The sequence below is a fragment of the Melanaphis sacchari genome, unplaced genomic scaffold, assembly GCF_002803265.2.
Source record: "Melanaphis sacchari strain LSU unplaced genomic scaffold, SCAv2.0 Contig2_pilon_pilon, whole genome shotgun sequence".
Classification (NCBI taxonomy): domain Eukaryota; kingdom Metazoa; phylum Arthropoda; class Insecta; order Hemiptera; family Aphididae; genus Melanaphis; species Melanaphis sacchari.
Window position 1 is genome coordinate 3,403,939 of NW_020271173.1, and position 19,892 is coordinate 3,423,830.

Sequence of the window (19,892 nt, forward strand, 5' to 3'; positions counted from 1 at the left end):
TGTTTGAGTTTTAAAGGAGTATTGTAATAACATGATTTATATTAATACGTCTATTTATCAATGCTGGAAATAACGAGATTTTCGATAACGGTAGTTAGAAATGTTAAATGGATAAAAGGATCAGTTATTTAAATTCATTAAGAAAATACAACAATTTAAGATAGATCTGATTTGAGTTATATAATAGGTATTATCTAAAAAAATGTTATTATTATTTATTATAGGTAAACATCTTAGATCCGAAATGACCTATAAGTATAGGTTGGTAGGTAATCAAAATTCAAATGTGTGTATGGACGCAATAGATATTAATCATTGATTATAGAATAGACTATTTTATAATCAATGATATTAATGTTTAGAATCAGTAGTAACTAGTAAAATATACTATTATAACTACCAGTGGCGTCATTTCAGGTTATTTTTTTGGGTGTACGAGGTTTTAATCAGGCCATTTTGAAATTTCAAAATAAATTATTTAACTTAACTTCAGTATACTTCGTTTGCCTTTATCTATTATAAATTTATAAAAAAACTAATACATAATAATTTATTAATTGTTTTCAATTAGTTGTAATATACCATGATATGTACATTTTTCAATTTTTTTTTTTGCTTTAATAATTAAAATTATAGTGATTATAAAAATGGAATATATTAAAGCAATATCATAAATGACTGTAAAATATTATTTTTAAAAGTGATAACTCATTCTTCTTATACGCAATAATATGTTTATCATGTTTTTTTCTAAATGTGTTTAGATACATTTTTTTTAATTTTCCAATTATTAAGCATATTTATATTCAGACATAGTACATAAACATTAGTGCAAATAGCGAGGAGGATAGGGGTAAAGCCTCACTTAATTTTGTATAGCCCCCCCCCCCCCAAATATTAATGGCTATCGTCTATCAGTCAATATTGTTATGTATTATAACTTTAAGGTGATTGAGGTGGAATTTGACTTCAGCCCCCCCTCCTCAAACTTCAAACACTATTTTTGCCTATGTGTATAAAATATATTTACACAATACCTGAATGGTCGGAACGTAATCCTGTCTGTTTATTGTGCAAATTTGGTGTTTGAGAGTATAACACGCTTGGATATTAAAATGAAGGTGCTAATTAAAAAACATATTCAATTAATATAAACAGATGACTGCTTATTTTTTGTACGTAGTACCTCTAAGTATAAATTTTAAACTGTTTGTAGAATATAATATTGTATATTTTTATGTACGTACTGAGCCAATATTCAGATTTTATTAATTACATATTATGTATCTACATTATATATGAATCACTCTACTTTTCGTAGTTAATTTTTGTAATGTCAAATAATCAATGGTGCTGCAGTTCGAAAAACAATATATATTTAAAGTTTAAATTAACAGTGACTTCATAGCAGTCAGTCATTCTTTCGTACAAATATAAAGATTTAAATATTTTTACTTTATAACAACGATTGTTAAGTCGTTATCAAGCTTTTTTGATTTTCACCACTCGAGTTCAGTTTTTTTCAACAAGCGACAACTTTCCTTTAGTCAAATCGCAAATCTGTCAAAACCCGTTTTGACTAAACCGAAAAATTAGTAAGTATTATTATTTATTCATATTATTGTCTTGCTCAAAAATCATTACGCGGTGATCGCGTTCCATCGTACTTTCGGCTCAAAGACTAATATCCGTTTTCTATTCATCATCAGTATTCAGTTCAGTAAGAAAACAGTTGAAGAATTAGACATTATGGCGTACACCAGAGTATTAAAAACGATTATTTCTAAGATCCCAACGTGGACCAAAGTGATAACTGGTGAAATTCAGCTAAGACGCTTCCCCTCATCTCCACACGTACATGCCGTAAGCAAAGTAGCTAGGTATGAGCAAGTTTGGCACCAAACTTTTGCCATACGAAACTCTTGAAAAGGCAGTGGCGTATATAGGTTTTTATTTCGGAGGGGGCCGATTATATATTTGGATTTCTTTAGGAAAAGGAGGGAGGAGACACACTATTTGGACAAAAATTGCTTGAATACTACAAGATCTTTCAACTCTCTTTAGACCATCAGAGTAATAAGAAATTCAATCATTTTTTCAATGAATTGTAACATAAAAAAAAGTAATAACTACATTTTTATAAACAATTTTTTATTAGAGACAATCAAAATTAAACTAGAATATAATCAATACTAATATAATGCATATAATTAATAGTTAATACCTAACCTACGCCACTGACTACCTATATTATTACTATCTCACCACTACAGTTATTAATTTAATTCTAGAAGTCATGAGCTAAAATTACATATACTAATAGTTTCCGTCTGCCGAAATCGTAAACAACTAACAACCAATATTTGTTTTATTTATATAACTTAAATAATAAATTGTGTCACATAATCATTAATAATAGTCAAAATACTAACGCATTCAACACGCTATACTTTTATTCTAAATTATCGCATATAAGCGACAGTTTCATTCATGACGTCATGATATCGGTGTCGTGTCAAATTTTTGGAATTATCCCCATTCCCAAACCATAAGGCATATTCCATGTCAAAAATAACAATTTTTAATAATTGCGTTTTTCATTTCGGGAGGGGCCTGGGCCCCTCGCCCCCCCCACATAAATACGTCACTGTGAAAAGCGTATCAATATTATTAATGATAGGATAGGAAAGCCATTGTCATTGACAGAAAAAGTACTTTATTTTCACTTGGATGATCCTGTTAATCAAGATATTGAGCGTGGTGTTTCTTACTTAAAAGTTTAGGCCTGATCATGTAGCAATGCAAGATGCTACTGCACAAATGGCTATGTTGCAATTTATCTCTTCAAGTTTGCCAAAGGTTGCTGTTCCTTCCACGATTCATTGTGATCATTTGATTGAAGCTCAAGTAAGTGGAGTCGAGAACTTGAAAAGGACAAAAGAAATTATTGAAGAAGTTTACAACTTTTTAAAAACTGCTGGAGCAAAATAAGGAGTTGAATTTTGGCATCCTAGGTCTGGAATTATTCATAAAATTATTCTGGAAAACTATGCTTTTCCTGGATTATTGATGATTGGTACTGATTCCCTTACACCTAATGGAGGTGGACTCAGTGGCTTGTGTATTGGAGTTGGTGGTGCGGATGCTGTTGACGTGATGGCTGATATTCCATGGGAACTAAAATGTTCTAAAATTATTGGTGTTCATCTAACAGGAAAGATGTCCGGTTGGACTACACCAAAAGATGTGATCCTTAAAGTTGCAGATATTCTGACTGTCAAAGGAGGTACTGCCGGTACTGTATTATTGTAATTGAATATCACCACAGAACAATATAGAAACGACACTCAATCAGCTGTCCAGCTAATCGAACTGGATTTAACAGCACTGGAACCTCAAAAAATAGCACATTCTTTTATCGTATAAAGATATCTCATAATTATTTTTCGTGTATAAATGGTTACACTGTAAAATGAACTGGCCCTACTGCGGACCTGTGACGACTGTTTCAAGTTTTCGTCCTATGTTGCCTACTTGCCTGTATACATTTTTATCAGTGTCCATTCAGATTTTCATATTCTGTGATATTACCTTCCCAGAAATTCCGTTTGGTTTTGTGTTGAAATTTATATCTTATTATTTTAATTTCTTATAATATTTTAATATTTATTAATTTATGTGTTATGCTTATTCCTTGTATTCATAAACATTATTAATAAAAACTGGTATTAACTTTTTTTTCTTAGTATTTATTTTTAACAAAATATCAACTCAATAATACTTAAAAAGACGTTCACTCTGTCTTGCAATGAGTGAAAAAACTTCTCAAAGTAAACCAACCATTATCAGAAATAAAGAATCCGAAGTCGATATTTACACGGTAGTTAATTTTATTTTTGTAGTTATATTAAACTTTTTAATGTTTAATTTATATTAATTCATTTGTAATAGCTTAGTAATATGTGACCATAAAAAATTTTCTAAACATAGAAGTTGCCAATTGAACATTTACACAATTTATATGTTTAAATTTTATATTTTCTTTCACTTATTAATTTAGTATTGTTATTTTTAGAAGTTAAATTAAATAAAAACTTTATTTTTAAATACAACTTTTGTTTATAGGCAGTAGCTAAATATGAAGAAAATCAAACATCTCATAGAGATGAACATAATGATTCTACAATTTACTTTAATACTCTACGTAAATGGCAAGACATAATGAAATGGAATTATGAGTTAAAAAATAAGGAAAATCCACCTGTAAGTTTTTTTTGTTACAATTTCTTATTGTTTATGCTATACTTATATTTTTATTATGATGGGGCTTTAGTTTTATAAGGTTATAGATAAGTTTAATTTGAAAATTAGTTTATTTAAGGTAATTTGCCATGAATGCTTATCTCCTTTTATATCTACTTAAATAGTATATTTATTAAAATTAAACATATCATCTCTAGATTATATAGCCACCAAATACTAAATACATTATACCCATTGATCAATCGACAAATATAATTAAGCAGGACATGTTCTTTCATGCTATTTAAACAGATCTTACAACCTTCACTTTTATATGCAGTCCCTGTATGGGGAAATTGTGCTAAAATCTACATACATAATACAAATATGTTAATCAAAAGTTTTGAAGATGATTTCTAATGTCCCATGATTTGTTTGTGATGTTGCACTTCATTTTCACTACACTTTTAGCTACCCATAATTAATCAATACTTAAAAAATTAGTAATTAACTTCTTTAACCGCATTAATTCTCTTAGCATTGTAAAGTTGTACAGACTTAGTGTATGCTAACATTAAAATTGGATATATGATGTTCAGTTGAAAGGTATAACTGGACACAGTTAAATAATCCATAATCTGAGTTGGCTATATTTGCAACTCTACATGACTCTGCTCTAAATATTTAAATTATTTTCAAACTTGAATGGGAAATGTTTGTTTGGTAATATTTTGAATAATCATATATTAATTTTATCTAATTTAACAGATAGAAAAACTTGAAGAATACAAAAATGATGTGATACATTTATTTTTAATTTTAAAAAAGTTAAATAGACTTGATAAAATACGCTCAAAACAAAAAAAAGATTTATTGAATAAAAAAAAACAAGAAATTGATAGTAAACATTTACAGCAAGAAAATCTTCTGAATGAATTATTTTATTTAAAGAAAGAGATATCTAAGTGCCTTCAATACAAGTATAGTCCTTACTAATTTAGTTACTTAAATAATGTTAGTAACGTAAATTCTATTTTTTTTTAGATCTAGTGATAGTGATATTGATCTTGTACCATTAGATACGTTTTGTCAAGAGTCGCCAGATGCGTCTGATTATATTGTATGTAAATAAAATAATTATGTATTAGTAATAAAATATTATTAATATTAACATTATTTATCAGGATAAATTAAAAAATGGATTGATTAATGAACATGATTTACATATAAGACGTCTCCAATGGGAGTTTGAACAGAGGCAAACTCAACAACAACAATGTGATGAAGTAGAAAAAAATAAAGAAACTATACTTTCTGAAATTCAAGAAGAGAGCAGGATTTTACAAAGTATTTTACCTATGCTTAAAGACATACGCACTGTGAGTTCAAATTTTATAATTTGTTTTATCTTTTTATTTATATCAAAAAAACAACAACAATGTATTAGTGGAATGCTCTTTGACATTTCGTTATTTATCAAGTGAATATATTTATATAAAAAATATATTTTATTTATGAAAAATAAAAAAATGTTTTCATAAAAAATAGTTCAAATAAATTATATAATTTGTATGTATTGTTAGGCTGCTCAACCTTTACAACAAAGTTTTGGATTAGCTCCTTGTCAAGTAAGATCATATGCAGATATTGTGAACGTATTACCCAAGCCGTTATATTATTTATACATACAAACAGATGCATATAGGGTAGCTTGCAGTAAGTTATACTCATTATTTTGTGTAAATAATAAATACTTATATGTACTAAGTTAATTATCACTAAATTAAATTAATTAATAATAATTCTAGAATCAAAATTTACTGTTTCAATTAATGGTGATGAAGAAGAAGCTAGAAGATTTGATTCTAATAAAAATAATGTTGTGGATACTAATTCTGATGAGGTAAATAAATATAATAATAAGGTATTTTGATACTTATAAAATTTTAATTATTTTATGATTGAATACGTTCAGAAATGTTGCTGTTTGTACAATACATAATATAATATATCTTCTATAGGCTATTCGGAATGAGATCGTACCTCGGCGGCCGATTTCTGCGCATGGGCGTGGTTTTGTTCCACGGCGCTAGCCTTACGAGCTTTCGTGGTGGGAAAATTTTGAGGTGGCATCTGACCGTCGCGAACAAAAACTGGTCGCCGCCGAGGTACGATCTCATTCCGAATAGCCTATATGTTAATATATTTTGCATTTCTAATGAGTAGTATAATATTTTGTATTATTTCAATTTTTACAAAATTAATGTAACATAAAGTTAATAAATGAATGCATTTTTGTTTTTATTCTATTGGATGGAAAATAACTATTATAACCCAATAAGAATGAGTGTTCATGGTGTATGTTAATAGTATTATGCATTACTATTATGAATAATGACGTATACATATTTTATAGTTTTTTTTATTATTTACTGTATAAATTGTGAAACAACGTAGATTAAAAAAAAAAAAAATCATATTTTCAATGTGTCCTTTAAAAATATATTATGTAAAATATGTTCCATTATAATTTTTTAAAATTTTTTCAAGTATATTGATTAAAATTTGAATATAAAATTAAATTAATATTGTTTGCTATTTTGGTTTATAGAATATTAGAAAAATGGGTGTAAGCCATTTGTATTGCACCCAGGTTGATTAGCCATTTTATTGAAAAATAAATGATCATTCTACTATAATTTTTATCAATTTTTACTTTTGTTAGTTTTTATTATTTTTATCGGCTATTAGATTATTTAATTATTAACATTAATATTTTAGTCAATTCTTGATAAATAATTCTATTTTACAGGAATTAGATGTGCCTAAACAAAAAAAACGTCATCATAAGAAATCACGAACAGATACAAAGTCTGTACAACAAAAGAGTTTATTATCTAAACACCCACTATCAGTTAAATTGACATTAAGTTTAAAGAATAATACTCAGTTTGTAATGGAATTTTTTTATTTGGTAAACTTAAACTTAATAACTGTTACCGTTACTTCATCTTGGTCTGGATTTTCTTCATCTTACTCTAGAGAATTGCTTTCACCAAGTTCTATACTTGATGCATTATTCCCAGGTGACAATGGCAAAGAAAGCCCTTATATCGTCAACTTTCATCAATTAGAAGAAGTTAGTATAATTTATGTGACAATTAATCATTAAAATGTAATGTTTTATTTATGATGTAGGAAAAAACTGAGTTCAACACTATGGAGGTAGGAAAACCTTATATTTGGGCTCAAAGTATATGTGGTTTGGATTTTTTAAATCCTAGTACACCTGGTTTTTTAATTTCAAGAAATAATATAGCTCAAGTATTAAGGGCAATAAATAATCGCCTTAAAACTCGTCTTTCATTAATTACTCAGCTTGACTGTGGGGGTAATAATTAATGATATATTAATATACACATTTTAGTTTTCCTTTTAATTATATTACTTTCATTATTTCAGACTTGGAACGAAGGTTCAGTATAAATGGAGTTAATTTAACTTCAGTTTTATCCCCTTGGAATACAATGACATGGGAAAATTTTATTAAACTTGAATATTGCAAACCACACGTTGAATTTGGAACAGTGATAGAGAATGATTTATTATTTAAACGTGTTGTAAATTATAAAACAGGTATACAATATTAGTCAAGTCATTGGTAAATATATTGTAATAAAAAAGTAATTGTAAAATTTATTTTTTAGCAACACTAACTGTAGTAATGGTAATTAAATGTGATTACCCAAAAAGTAATCCTATATTCGCACTTCAACTAAACATGCCAACAATAAATGAAGGAATGTCTGTTTTAAATTCTACAAATAATAATTCTGTTAGAGTATGTACCTATAGTTAATAATTGTGTCATGAATTAAAATAATGTTAATTGTCTAATAAAAAAAAAAAAATAATAATAAAAATTTCATGAATATAGGAATTGGAGAGAGAAATCAATGTTTTTCATGAAAAAACTGAAGACGAAGATATTAATGAAATGCTTATCAACATAATTGGTCGTCTTATAGTTTGTTTTGAAGTGATGATGGAGACTTGGGGACATTCAGATTTCCCCAAAACTAAAACTATTTTATACAACATAAGGTAATTCTTCAGTAATTATATTTTAGTTAATATTGTATAGTATAAACCAACTGGCAAAAGACTGGACCATCAAAATATAAGTAGATTGTTATAAACATTTAGAGAATGATTTTTTTTTATCTGGACCTCATTTATTAATTATTTTAATTTTCTGGGTTCAAAAAATAATTACTTGCAGATTCCAGGTATATACTATAATTTTATTATATTGTTTTTTTTTATCTATAACATAATTATTGTTTAAATTACCAAGCAATTGTTGGATATATTAAAAAATAATAAAAATATTTTTTTTTTTTTTTTTAAAGACAACTTCTATAAACATGTTTTTTTTCTTAGTATGTTATATGTATCATTATAATGTGTATAAATGACATAATTTTCATCAGTGATTTAACTTTTACATTAATAAATTATTTGTAGTTAACCTAGTCTTATTAACTTCCCAGGAAATGAGTTAAACATTCTATTATTTTTAATTTTTATAATATGTATATTGTAAATTTTTTTTTTAACATATGGTTTGTTTTTAGGGGTCGAACTAGAAATCATCCATTCAAGGCTGTTAATCACCATTCAGGAATTATTTTTGAACATCGTTAGACATTATTTATTTGAAATTTATGATTTATGTATGCACATTTTATTGAGTATTTGATATAGGATTACTTGTTATACTATGTCTTTTACTTTTGTGTTTATAATATAAAATTTGAATGCTGTAAGTTCCATTTTAATTATAATTAATTGATTTTAAAATTTAAGAAAGTTAATTTAGTATATTTTAATACAATATTCTTCAAACATGCAACATTTTTATGTGTATAATTAAGTCTCAGTTTTTTAATTAATTTTTAATTTTATTATTTATACATATTATTATTTTAAATTTTGTAATCCATACAATTAATTTGTATTGATTGCATATACATGTATTGAAATATTACTTAATTAAATTTACTAAGAGTATCAATATATTAACCTTGATTTCAGATCATGAGTTCCGATGAATGAATTGATTAACATTAATGTCTTGATAAAACAATATATAATTGATAAAATACTTTGATTTTCAACTTTGAGAAGGTTGTTTTTAATAAAAATTGGATCTAATTTTTGCTTTAGAAAAACAAAAATTAAAAATGTTTATTATTTCTTTAAATGATTGGGAAAAGTAAATAATAATTTAAGGAAAAATAGAAATTTTAAATAAAATTAGTTTTGACAAAATGTATTATATTTTTTTTTTTTTGTTACAATTCAAAAACGTAACTGTAGCCTGTAGGTATTTGAAATTTTCTTCAAATGCTTACAAGTTACAATAAAATATTTTACAAATAGTATAATTTTCAAAATATTTTGATTTTGAACTATTTATAGAAATGGTCTATTTTTTTTTTAATTATTTCTCTAAATATTGATAAAATGTTTTTTGCTTAATCAAAAAGCATGAATATTTAATATAACATCCAACTTAAGTTGTTTTTTTTAGTTATATAAACATATTTGAAATACATATGTACAATTTATTTTTATAAACATTTGAAGTTTAGAAATACTTTTAAAAAAAAATGTTAAAAATAGAAAGATTAGGAAATTGTTTCACAGTTGATAATTTGATATAACTTTGCTCATAAGTAGTGCATACTAAAACCAAAAAATCTAAAAAAAGAATTATATATTTTTTATATAATTTTATAATACATATGTCAACAATTTACATCATACTCTGTGAACTCTAAATTTTACTTAATTTATGTTACATCATAATTAAGTACTTACATAACATTTATGAATTTATGATTGATATTAATTATAGTATACATTTGTGTATTATAATGTAATCTGATATTATTAAAATAAGTAAATATATTATTTTATTGTATGAATACCTATCTATATTAATTACTGAAAGGGAATGTATGTGCATGCAGTAGTCTTAAAGGGGATTAGAGCAAATGTCTCGGTTCCAAATTGTAGAGATGGCAAAAGTTAAATATCTAATACCTAGTGATTGAAATAGGTCACGAATTTTCCCAGACTTACTCTGTATATTTCATTGACTTTGTGGGCTGTTTAAGAGAAATTTCTTATTTTATCACTGTCGTCTTTCCCTGTGAGGGGAATTCAACAGATGAACGAGCGCTTGTCAATAATGGCTACAACCAACTGTAAGCCAAATCAGCTGTCTAATTAATGGTTTTAACTTCACCATCGCATGGTTTAGAAAATCACTCGAGAAAACTGCTTGAATTCGCGATTGTTCTTAGTGATTCTTTATCGATTGTCAGTTTTTACTAATATATAACGTCGTTGTGCAGTCTGTATTTGTCTGAGGAGGGAGAACAAACGACGGGGCTAATCAGAAGTAGGTTTTTCCATTTTTCTCATAATAATTCAGGAGTTAACAGCTATTAACACTAGAGCACTCGTTATTCGCACTGTAGTTTGAACTCGAATTTTTTAATTTTATTTCCCGCGTTGGATTGGTTGTTTGGGATTTGGTAATCTGTAGCATAAGTGACCTTTACTGTTACACGGAAGTGCAAATCTATTTTGGTTTTCAAAAGATTCCCCATTTCAAGTAATTCGTACGACCTCGGACAGTGGCGTGATCGAGTAAGAAAAAATTAAAGGGCCAAAATAATTTGTTCTCCAAAATCGAAATCATAACTTAATAAATTGTTTGTTTTAACATTTATTTTATGGTTGGAAACAAATTGGAGGCGTTCATATCCTTAAATAATACTAAGTGTAAGTACATAATATTAAGATTAATAATAAATAAAAGTGGTATAATTTGTTTGAAAAAGTAGACAGTAGTACCTATTATGTTAAGTCTGTAATTATTATAATCCGTGAAATAATATTGAGTTATTTTTGCGATTCATATAGATAATTTGAGAACACTGAAAATACGTCAACATTAAATTTAACAAAAGGACGAAAAATAAATGTAATTTAAAGAAAAAAATATTTTTTTACTCTTTCTTTATTTTAATAAATTTAAAGATTTTTTTTTATTATTGTGTATATCTGATGAGTATAAAATAATGCTTTTGCATTCTCTAACATTTCAGAAAGGCAGCAAATGATCCTTTTCCCTACAATTATATCACTGACATGAATGTATGGTTCATATTTCCGCTTAATATCCTGATATCTTGCATCTGCAATCGTCAGGTGACTGCGAAACCACTACTTTTGGCATGTCAAAATATAAAATTAGTGACGATTTTCTGTATGCAAGTATATATTTTTTCGCGAATCTCTTCCCCCACAATAACAATAGTTAAATGTAGTATCGTCTAATTACTTATTTATTTAATAATTTTTGTTGTACGATATCTACAGTAAATTATTGGTTACAGTTTTTGACGTAAAACAAAAATCTTCTTTATTCTCTTTTCTATACGACTAATCGCAGAATTATAGTACAAAACTGTTGTTTTCGAGTGTGGTACTTTATTACAGTGAATGGAAACTAATTTTTGTACTATGTGTTTAGTGCATTATAGTAATAATTTGAGTTGCAGTGGTATTGCAATCATAATATACAAATGTTGAAATGTAAATAAGTAACTTGAATTCAATACTTTCATATTTCAGTGTACTGTGTTATTGAAAACAATAATACGTACCTATTCGTAAAATGTATTTTATGCAATACATCAGCCACATCTCAAAACGAGTAGGTAGTCTAGCATTGTCATGAAAAATTGTAGAACGTTACATAGCCACAAGTCAAATTTTTAGTGTTTTTAGATAAAATTATGCATTATAATAGTATTTTAAAATTTAAAAGCATGCTTTATTTTTAACTTCAAATGCGTAGGTAGAGATGTAAAAAACTCTTTCTAATGATTCGTTTCTAAATTTGAATCGATTTTTTCTCAAAACTAAAAATTTTTGAGTCGTGGTGGTATCGTTTTTTTAGATGAATGAAATATTTGTGTGTGTGCGCGCTCGCGTGTACGAAGATTAGGTTGTGTATATTATATAATAGTATATAAAATGTCAAGAGTCCTGAGTGGCGGTCGAGTCCGTGTGTCTCGGGTGTACCTACTCGAGTGTAGGTATATAATATTCACCACCTATACATTTATATATTATGTTGCATGGCCGCCGGCTGTAATGCTCGTATGGTAAATGCCTTGTTTTTGCTGAAGCGGTTAAGGCGGTTTAAGTAGAAATAATAAAATCAATAAAACGAGGCCTTCAGGATGCGAAGTAAAGGTCCGGGCAAAATATGTGTTTACCTCCGGTTATGTATATACATAAAACACATACGCGTAATTATACTCAAGCGTATGCTTTCACACACACGCACAAAATTATATTTGCACGCGTATGTCTTGTATAAGTTGGGAACAAATCGCGCGCCGTTCACGTCTCGACGGGGCGTGTATACTACTACGTACTACGTAACACGCGCATAATATAACGTGTAGGTAATAATACTCATGTATCGTCGGCCGCGGTACATCAGGGCCAGATTTACGTCTAGGCCGGCACGTTTTGGGGGCAGCAAATTTTGTAAGAAATGGAAAAAAAATTATAAACACATTTTATGCTTTTATGTAACTGCGTAAATTAATATTATACAATATTTAAAAAAACATAGAAGTGAATTCATATATTTGAGGAATAAATACAATTTTTTTCACGGGGCAGGAGCGGCATATTTTAAAAGGCCTAGGGCGGTATTGCGATACACCCGTATACTGCGTTGTTTTCGTGGTAAATACCGTGTTTGCGTATGCAGTAGATAATGGTATTAATGTGTGTTTGATGGCGATTATGTACCTACACGATCCCTCGCGCGCATATTCAGCTATTACATAAACACTTTTGTCGTTCAGTCATGTGCACTGCACGCCGACGTAGGTACTACGTATTATACGGGCAGAGCCGAGTATTAATGTAATAAGTGACCCCGAGCTATCCCACTTTTGAGGGCCCTAATATTACACAAAGTGCTTATAGGTACGTATTTTGTTTATTGATATTCTGGTGAGCCCTATTTTTGAACCCTCTAAGCTCCATTTCTCAATAATTCGGTTCATCGCGAACAATACCTAATAATATGAATTCCGATAGCTTTCATATTATATATAATACATAGGTTTAGGTATATATTTTACGTGTAGCCATATAGGTTGGGTATCTGACCACGTATAAACAATGTGTTCAACGGTTAAAAGGTAACACGAAATAATTAAAACGCACGATTTTGAATTTGATTTGGTTTTTTTTATTTTTTACTTCATAAAGGACTTTATTACATCTATTAAATTTAATTAAAGTTTTTCCACGCATGCACAATGAACAGATTTTTTTTTGAATTTTTACTCCCTTCTTTTTGAGTTTGAATTTAAATTACTTTAGTTTTTTTTTAAACAGCTTTAACTTATAAAGTTTTTCTATTTTAAAAATTGACTTTTTTTCTAAAAAATATTAACTTAAATTTTAAATCTGTAAATTAATTGTTATTAATAAGTTATTAGTAATAACCTAAATAATAAATCTATACAAATTTAGATATAATTCCATCCTTTATCGAGTAATTGGTTTCTTATAAGTCCACACCAGGCGTTTGTTCTTTATACGTTTCGAAAACTTGTATCATTTAGAATAAATTATCAGACCAATATCGATTATTTTATTCATTAATAACATAATTATTGGTAAATTTTGATTCGTCAGTCCAGCAAATGTATTTCAAAAATTTCGGTTTCTCAAGAAATTTAACCATGCGATAAACGTATGTCTTCTCTCTGAATCAACATTTTGGTCAATATAGATGTAACTTATTTTTTTTTTATATTGAAAGTATACTTCAATTTGAGTTCATAATTTGAGGAAAATAATGTAAATCTACTTTACTTACGATACCACATCTGAGTAAAAAAATAAAAACATACGAAATCACATTGAACATTGTAGAGTTGTAGATTAACCAGGGGTGGGTAATTAATTTTTATGACAATTCAGATGATTTGAAAAAAAAATTTAAGGTTCAGAAAAAACTTAAATATTAGTTGATAATTATTATGCTATCTTGACTATTATTTTTAAAAGCGATAAACAATGAATGCTATCGTTATCACCAAATACATCATATGTGCGGAAGACCGACATTAAAAAAAAACTTTTGGCCGTCCAGTTATTTTCGCTGCATTTAACCACAAGTAGTCTATTTCTGAAACCTGAGATGGATTGATGAAAATATGATACATACAACATGTATAAATAAAAACCTTAGCTCACTCTTAACATGTCAAATTCCAAGATAAAAAAACTATATATATAGTCTAAGTTATTCAAATAATTCAAATAATTCAAATTCAAGCTCAAAAGGAAGGTTACAATTTGAAAATAATTTTTTGTTGTCCATGTATGTGTGAAAAACTTAAAAATTTAAATTTTTTAAAAATAGGTGTAATGTTAAGTCTTTTATGCAATAAAACAACCGGAATTTAATTCAAGGTTATGTATTTGAAATATTTGTTGTTATCTTTATTTCTAAATATAGTGTATATAAGTATGCTTGATGCATGGTTTATGTTCTTTTTTCTTCAACAATGCAGTAATTCAAAAACTGATTTTTAAAATGTTGAAGTATATCTAAACTTTAAAGACCATATTTTCAAATTATTGGGATGTTTTGTTCTACTTTTAAGATTAAAGGAATGTCTCGTATTTCTGTAACGATATAAACTTTTGTTTGTTTTTTTTTTTTTTTTATGATACCCTCCATTCCTTCAAATTATGAACGAGTATTTTTTGAGTTATTTAACTTCGTATACTAAGGATTATAGCAGTCCGTGATCATAGTGGATTTAGAAAATATAAGAGCTATGTTAATTTGAAAATCTTAGTTATCACTAATCAATATCAAAATTTATAATTTGTAAAAATGGTCTAAATATAATAAAACCAATTCCAATATATATCATAATATGTAATTCATATTTTTTGTAATAATAATACGATTGCAATTACATGTTGCATTCAAACTTCAGGCATATCAAAAATGCAGGATATTATAACTGTTCGGTAGAAAATCCAAGAATGGGGCTCACGGGTAGGACGAGGGAGCCTTTTTCATTAAAAAATTAATCGTCTATCTCCCCTCCTTCTCATTTAGTCGAGCTTCAGATAAGTTTTGCGATCGCAGTGCTGTACGTATGCACAACATCATCGTCGTTGTTATTATTCGCATATATACGTCACGGACCCGGCTGCAAAGCGCATGGACCAGTCTATATATATAATATATATATAATACGGCCGTGCCGGATTGCTGCGTTCCCATGACGACGGGACGATCGGCGGCGGCGACGAGTACGATGACGACGACGTGATCATTACATATTAGTCAACATGCCAACAGGCAAGTGACCGGACACATACACACACGTTCGTGCGAGTCAGACGACCCGAATATCCTTATACGCTCGTTCGTACGACTCAGTATCATCAACTCACCCGTGCAGCAGCTTGTCACCACGGATATTGGTATTCGTCTTGGGACTCGTCGTCCGGTTTCCGGAAAATTCGTTTTGAAACAATTTCAGCGTTATCCTGGTCCAGCGATTCGGAAACGGAACGCAGTCGCCCGGCCGATTTGTCTCGACCGCTTCAAACGCCTCCGGTGCGTTATCGTACTGCGTTATCATAATATCTAGGTCTCCGGCCTCGAAAACGATGTCCTCTTCGACAGTGTCTTCAGATTAGCAACCGGCCGTCTACAATTTTCAGGTGAGAGTAGTTATAATATGATAATATGTTACGTAATAAATGATTACATACGCTAAAACTATACCGCTTTTATACATAATAATAATACATACTGTTATAAAATTGAGCTGCAATCTATATGGTAATATGTCCAACGTTTCGCGTATTGTCGTAGAAAATATTTTATTATTGTCAAGTGTTATTTCAGCAGGTTATATAATTATGTTTTGATCCGTTTACGTATGAGATGTTGTGTAGAGACACGCGCGTTCATTAGAAAACTGTTGACGAATATTATTTATATAAATAAATAAAAATGTGTATAGATTCACATACGGAATTACGTGATATCCTATTGTATGACTATAATAGTATTATAATATCATATCTATGATGTGATTTTTTCTAATTTCGCTTCTAATTTATTCACTTCTCTATTGAAAAACTGAAACTTTGAATTTTTCAAAACATCTATTAAATAAAATTAAAAAGAAAAATTTATGGATAGTAAATAACGATACGTACAAGTGTTGACAGATAATAATTATTATAACTTAATTCAAGTAGTATGCGTATAATACTTCTGAAAAGAGTAATTTATAGCCTGAAGGGTAAACATTTATTATGACTTTATATGAGTTATGATGTATTTAATTCACGTATGTAGTGAAATTGCCTACACAATGCGCCGATTTAAGATTTTCTGGTAGTATTTACCAGATTTGCATTAAAACATACTTGTGTTATAAATTTAATATTTATATTTAAATAATTTATCTTTTATACTCTATTAGCTATAATAGAAGTGGTTTTTTTTTTTATCACCGTATCATTAAATAATGAAGTAAATAATAATTATATTTAATTAATAAAACAAATTAAAAACATTCCTTAATCAAAAGTAAATTATATAATATGAAATACTTGAAATATTTTTGAGATCATTTTTAATTAAAAGTTTTGTATAAAATAAATACAATTTCAAATACGTACCATATTTTCTTATATCTGAATTTCTTTAAAATAATGAACTTATTTGCAATAATGTAAGTTGTGTTCATATTTTAGATTCTGACCGAACGATGAGTTTATTGATTTTACAATGATGTATCTATATATTTTTTTCTGTTTGTTATCACCTTTCGAGGTAGTAAAAATGCTTAGTCTTACAATTTTGAAGATGGTTTCTGGTAGAAAATTAGATCTAGTTGGTACTTTGGGGATGTCAAAAGTAAAAATTTTCCAGTACTATCTTTAAAAATCGGAAAACCCCAAAATTAAGGATAAACGAGAATTTTTACACTAAACCAGTTTCAAACTAAATTTTTTTCTTTATTTTGTTATAAAATTATTTTTAATTTTTTCTATTAATGAAAATAAAAATGTATTCACTTGAACTACATTTTTGGAAATTTAATAAAAGTCCTGTACAAGTTGTTTGTTTCTATGTCTGTATAGGTCAATTTTTTTTATATGTATTCGAAATTCAAATTTTTAAAAAATTCATTAAAAAAATTTAAAAACTATAATCTTTAATTAAACATTTATAAAATTTTTAATTTTATAGCTAACATATAAAAATGTAATACAATGTTTTTTAAAAGTAGTAAATACTGAAAATAAAGATCCAAAAAATATATATTAACACAATTATCTATAAGTATAAATGTAAAAATGAAAATCGTTGTCGCGCATGTTTTTTATAACTATTCATCCGATTATCTTAATTTTTTTTAAAGAAATCTACTTCTGATTTTATATGCTAATAAAAAACCAAGTTATTTTTTTTTTTAAATATGTTTAAACAATATCTTCCGACTTAATTCACATGTGTATAACAGTATTAAAATATGAATATGGTTACAACATATTTACTTAGAATTTCATAAGTTAAAAATTTAATTAACTTAATTCAATTTCCTTTAAGCATATAATTTAAATTTGATTACGATTTTATAAAGTTAATGAGTAAATACCCGTGACCCGGCATTCAAAGTCATTACATTTCCTGTAAATTACTAATAGAGTTGTTTCGGAAATTAAAAATTGATTAACTCAATAATTAATTGAATTATGTATCTGAAGAAATTTGGAGTATATATAATTATTTTTTTTATTTCTATAATTAAACATATATATTAAAAACCATCATAACATTATATATTAATATATCTTTAAAAACGTGATGTTAAATTTGTATAAATTATTAACTATAAAAATAAAATTCTTAGATTTTAAAACATCAAAATAGTACACCATATTATGTTTTTAAAATGGAATTGTACATAGAGAACTAGAGCATACAATTTAAAAGAGCAAATTTTTTTTTTAATGTTATACTATATTTTTCCCATCAACTTCATAGAATGCACTGTTAAGATTTAGGTTATAATATATAGGTCGTATGCTATAAAACCTTATGTTTATAATTACTATTGATACTAGTATATAATTTAAAAATGAAATATTAGGGTAGATATGTGCGTCTAATGACTTAAATATCAATTATACTATTCATATTTAATAAAATAATTTATATGAATACAAGAAAAAAATTGTTATGTTAATAAATATATTGTAAATTTAAACGTCAAGTCAAGAATAGTTAGAAAAAATTGTATAAATATATCCCTTACACTTGACATACATAAACATAATACTCGTAAATATAGATATTAATAAATAATGTAAACTAGGTGAGCATCATACATGGCTGACACATTTACTTTTTTTTTAATTTTCACGCTATGATAAAATATTTTGATCGTGCGTTCAAAAAAGTTGTTTTATTTAATGGTTAACTAAAATAGAACGGATTAATTATGGATCCCTAATTCATGTTTAAAGGACCAATATATCACAATTAATTTATTAAATGCTTAGTGGTTATTTATACGACCCTGAATAAATATTTTAAAATAAATATACTTGAGTATAATTTTATTTTATTTTATTATTTTCAATAGAATTCACAGTACTTCAATAGATTATCACTATTTTTTAAGTAACTCATAAGTAATCTACATAATTTGGATACTAAAATACATTATACTGTATAGTATTAAGTCATTTTTCAATCTAAATGTTTATATTGTGTTTAAAGATGAATGAAACATTTCTTACTCATTAGTCGATAATTTATTATTGAAGGTAAATGATAAGACCATTTTTTTTGTGTTATATAAATTAAGTTTATTGTAAGATATTAATATCATAAATTCTATTATTATTAGATAAGTTAATTATTCATTGGCTACTATAATCATTATTCTATTTTACAATACATGTGTTTGATGCAGATGATGCATTTAAAATAAATTAAATTTGCATGAAAAGTTGTTACAATTATAATTATTTCTTTAATTTTTGCACGAGCGTAATATATACTTACATACTTATTTATTATAAATATATATTATATGAAACTGTATTGAGTCCATTTGAATTTCCTTTGCACTTGACCATTAGACCATAAGTAATAGTACCGAAAACATATTACATGGACCCATTTTCGTTATTAACAACACAATGAAAACGAGCAATTTAAATACTTTGTAAATGACTGGTTCTCGGCTGACAACTTTGTGGCTACCATTACAATATATTATACTGTCAAACTGCCGGTTGCACGTTTTTGAAACAATTTTCTTCATATCAAAGTCATCTTTTCAGAAGAATATGCACTTAGGCGTTAAGTGCTAAATGTTGATAAATGCTCGCGTATATATCTACTAATTTACCTCAATGATTTCGTTGACCTTCACCTAACAAAAAGTTTCCGTCAAAAGTTGTTATAATATCAT

General features: G+C 27.3%; 2 protein-coding genes and 1 pseudogene across 2 annotated transcripts in view; all 3 read left to right on the plus strand.

The window, feature by feature from the left end:
- Positions 1-1,882: 1,882 nt before the first annotated feature.
- LOC112595886 lies at positions 1,883-3,312 on the plus strand (annotated as a pseudogene).
- Positions 3,313-3,713: 401 nt separating this feature from the next.
- On the plus strand, positions 3,714-9,094 carry LOC112595858 (THO complex subunit 5 homolog). Its single transcript, XM_025341239.1, has 13 exons — positions 3,714-3,880; positions 4,126-4,263; positions 5,011-5,222; positions 5,287-5,362; positions 5,427-5,621; positions 5,826-5,958; positions 6,051-6,145; positions 7,055-7,381; positions 7,441-7,633; positions 7,705-7,878; positions 7,950-8,083; positions 8,180-8,346; positions 8,880-9,094. The coding sequence occupies exons 1-13, from the start codon at positions 3,809-3,811 to the stop codon at positions 8,947-8,949; spliced, it is 1,986 nt and encodes a 661-aa protein (XP_025197024.1). The 5' UTR covers positions 3,714-3,808; the 3' UTR covers positions 8,950-9,094.
- Positions 9,095-15,742: 6,648 nt separating this feature from the next.
- Positions 15,743-19,892, plus strand: part of LOC112595934 — a 30,512-nt gene continuing 26,362 nt past the window's right edge. Inside the window, 1 exon segment of the mRNA XM_025341341.1 lies at positions 15,743-16,110. The gene's annotated coding sequence lies outside the window, so the exon portion shown is untranslated.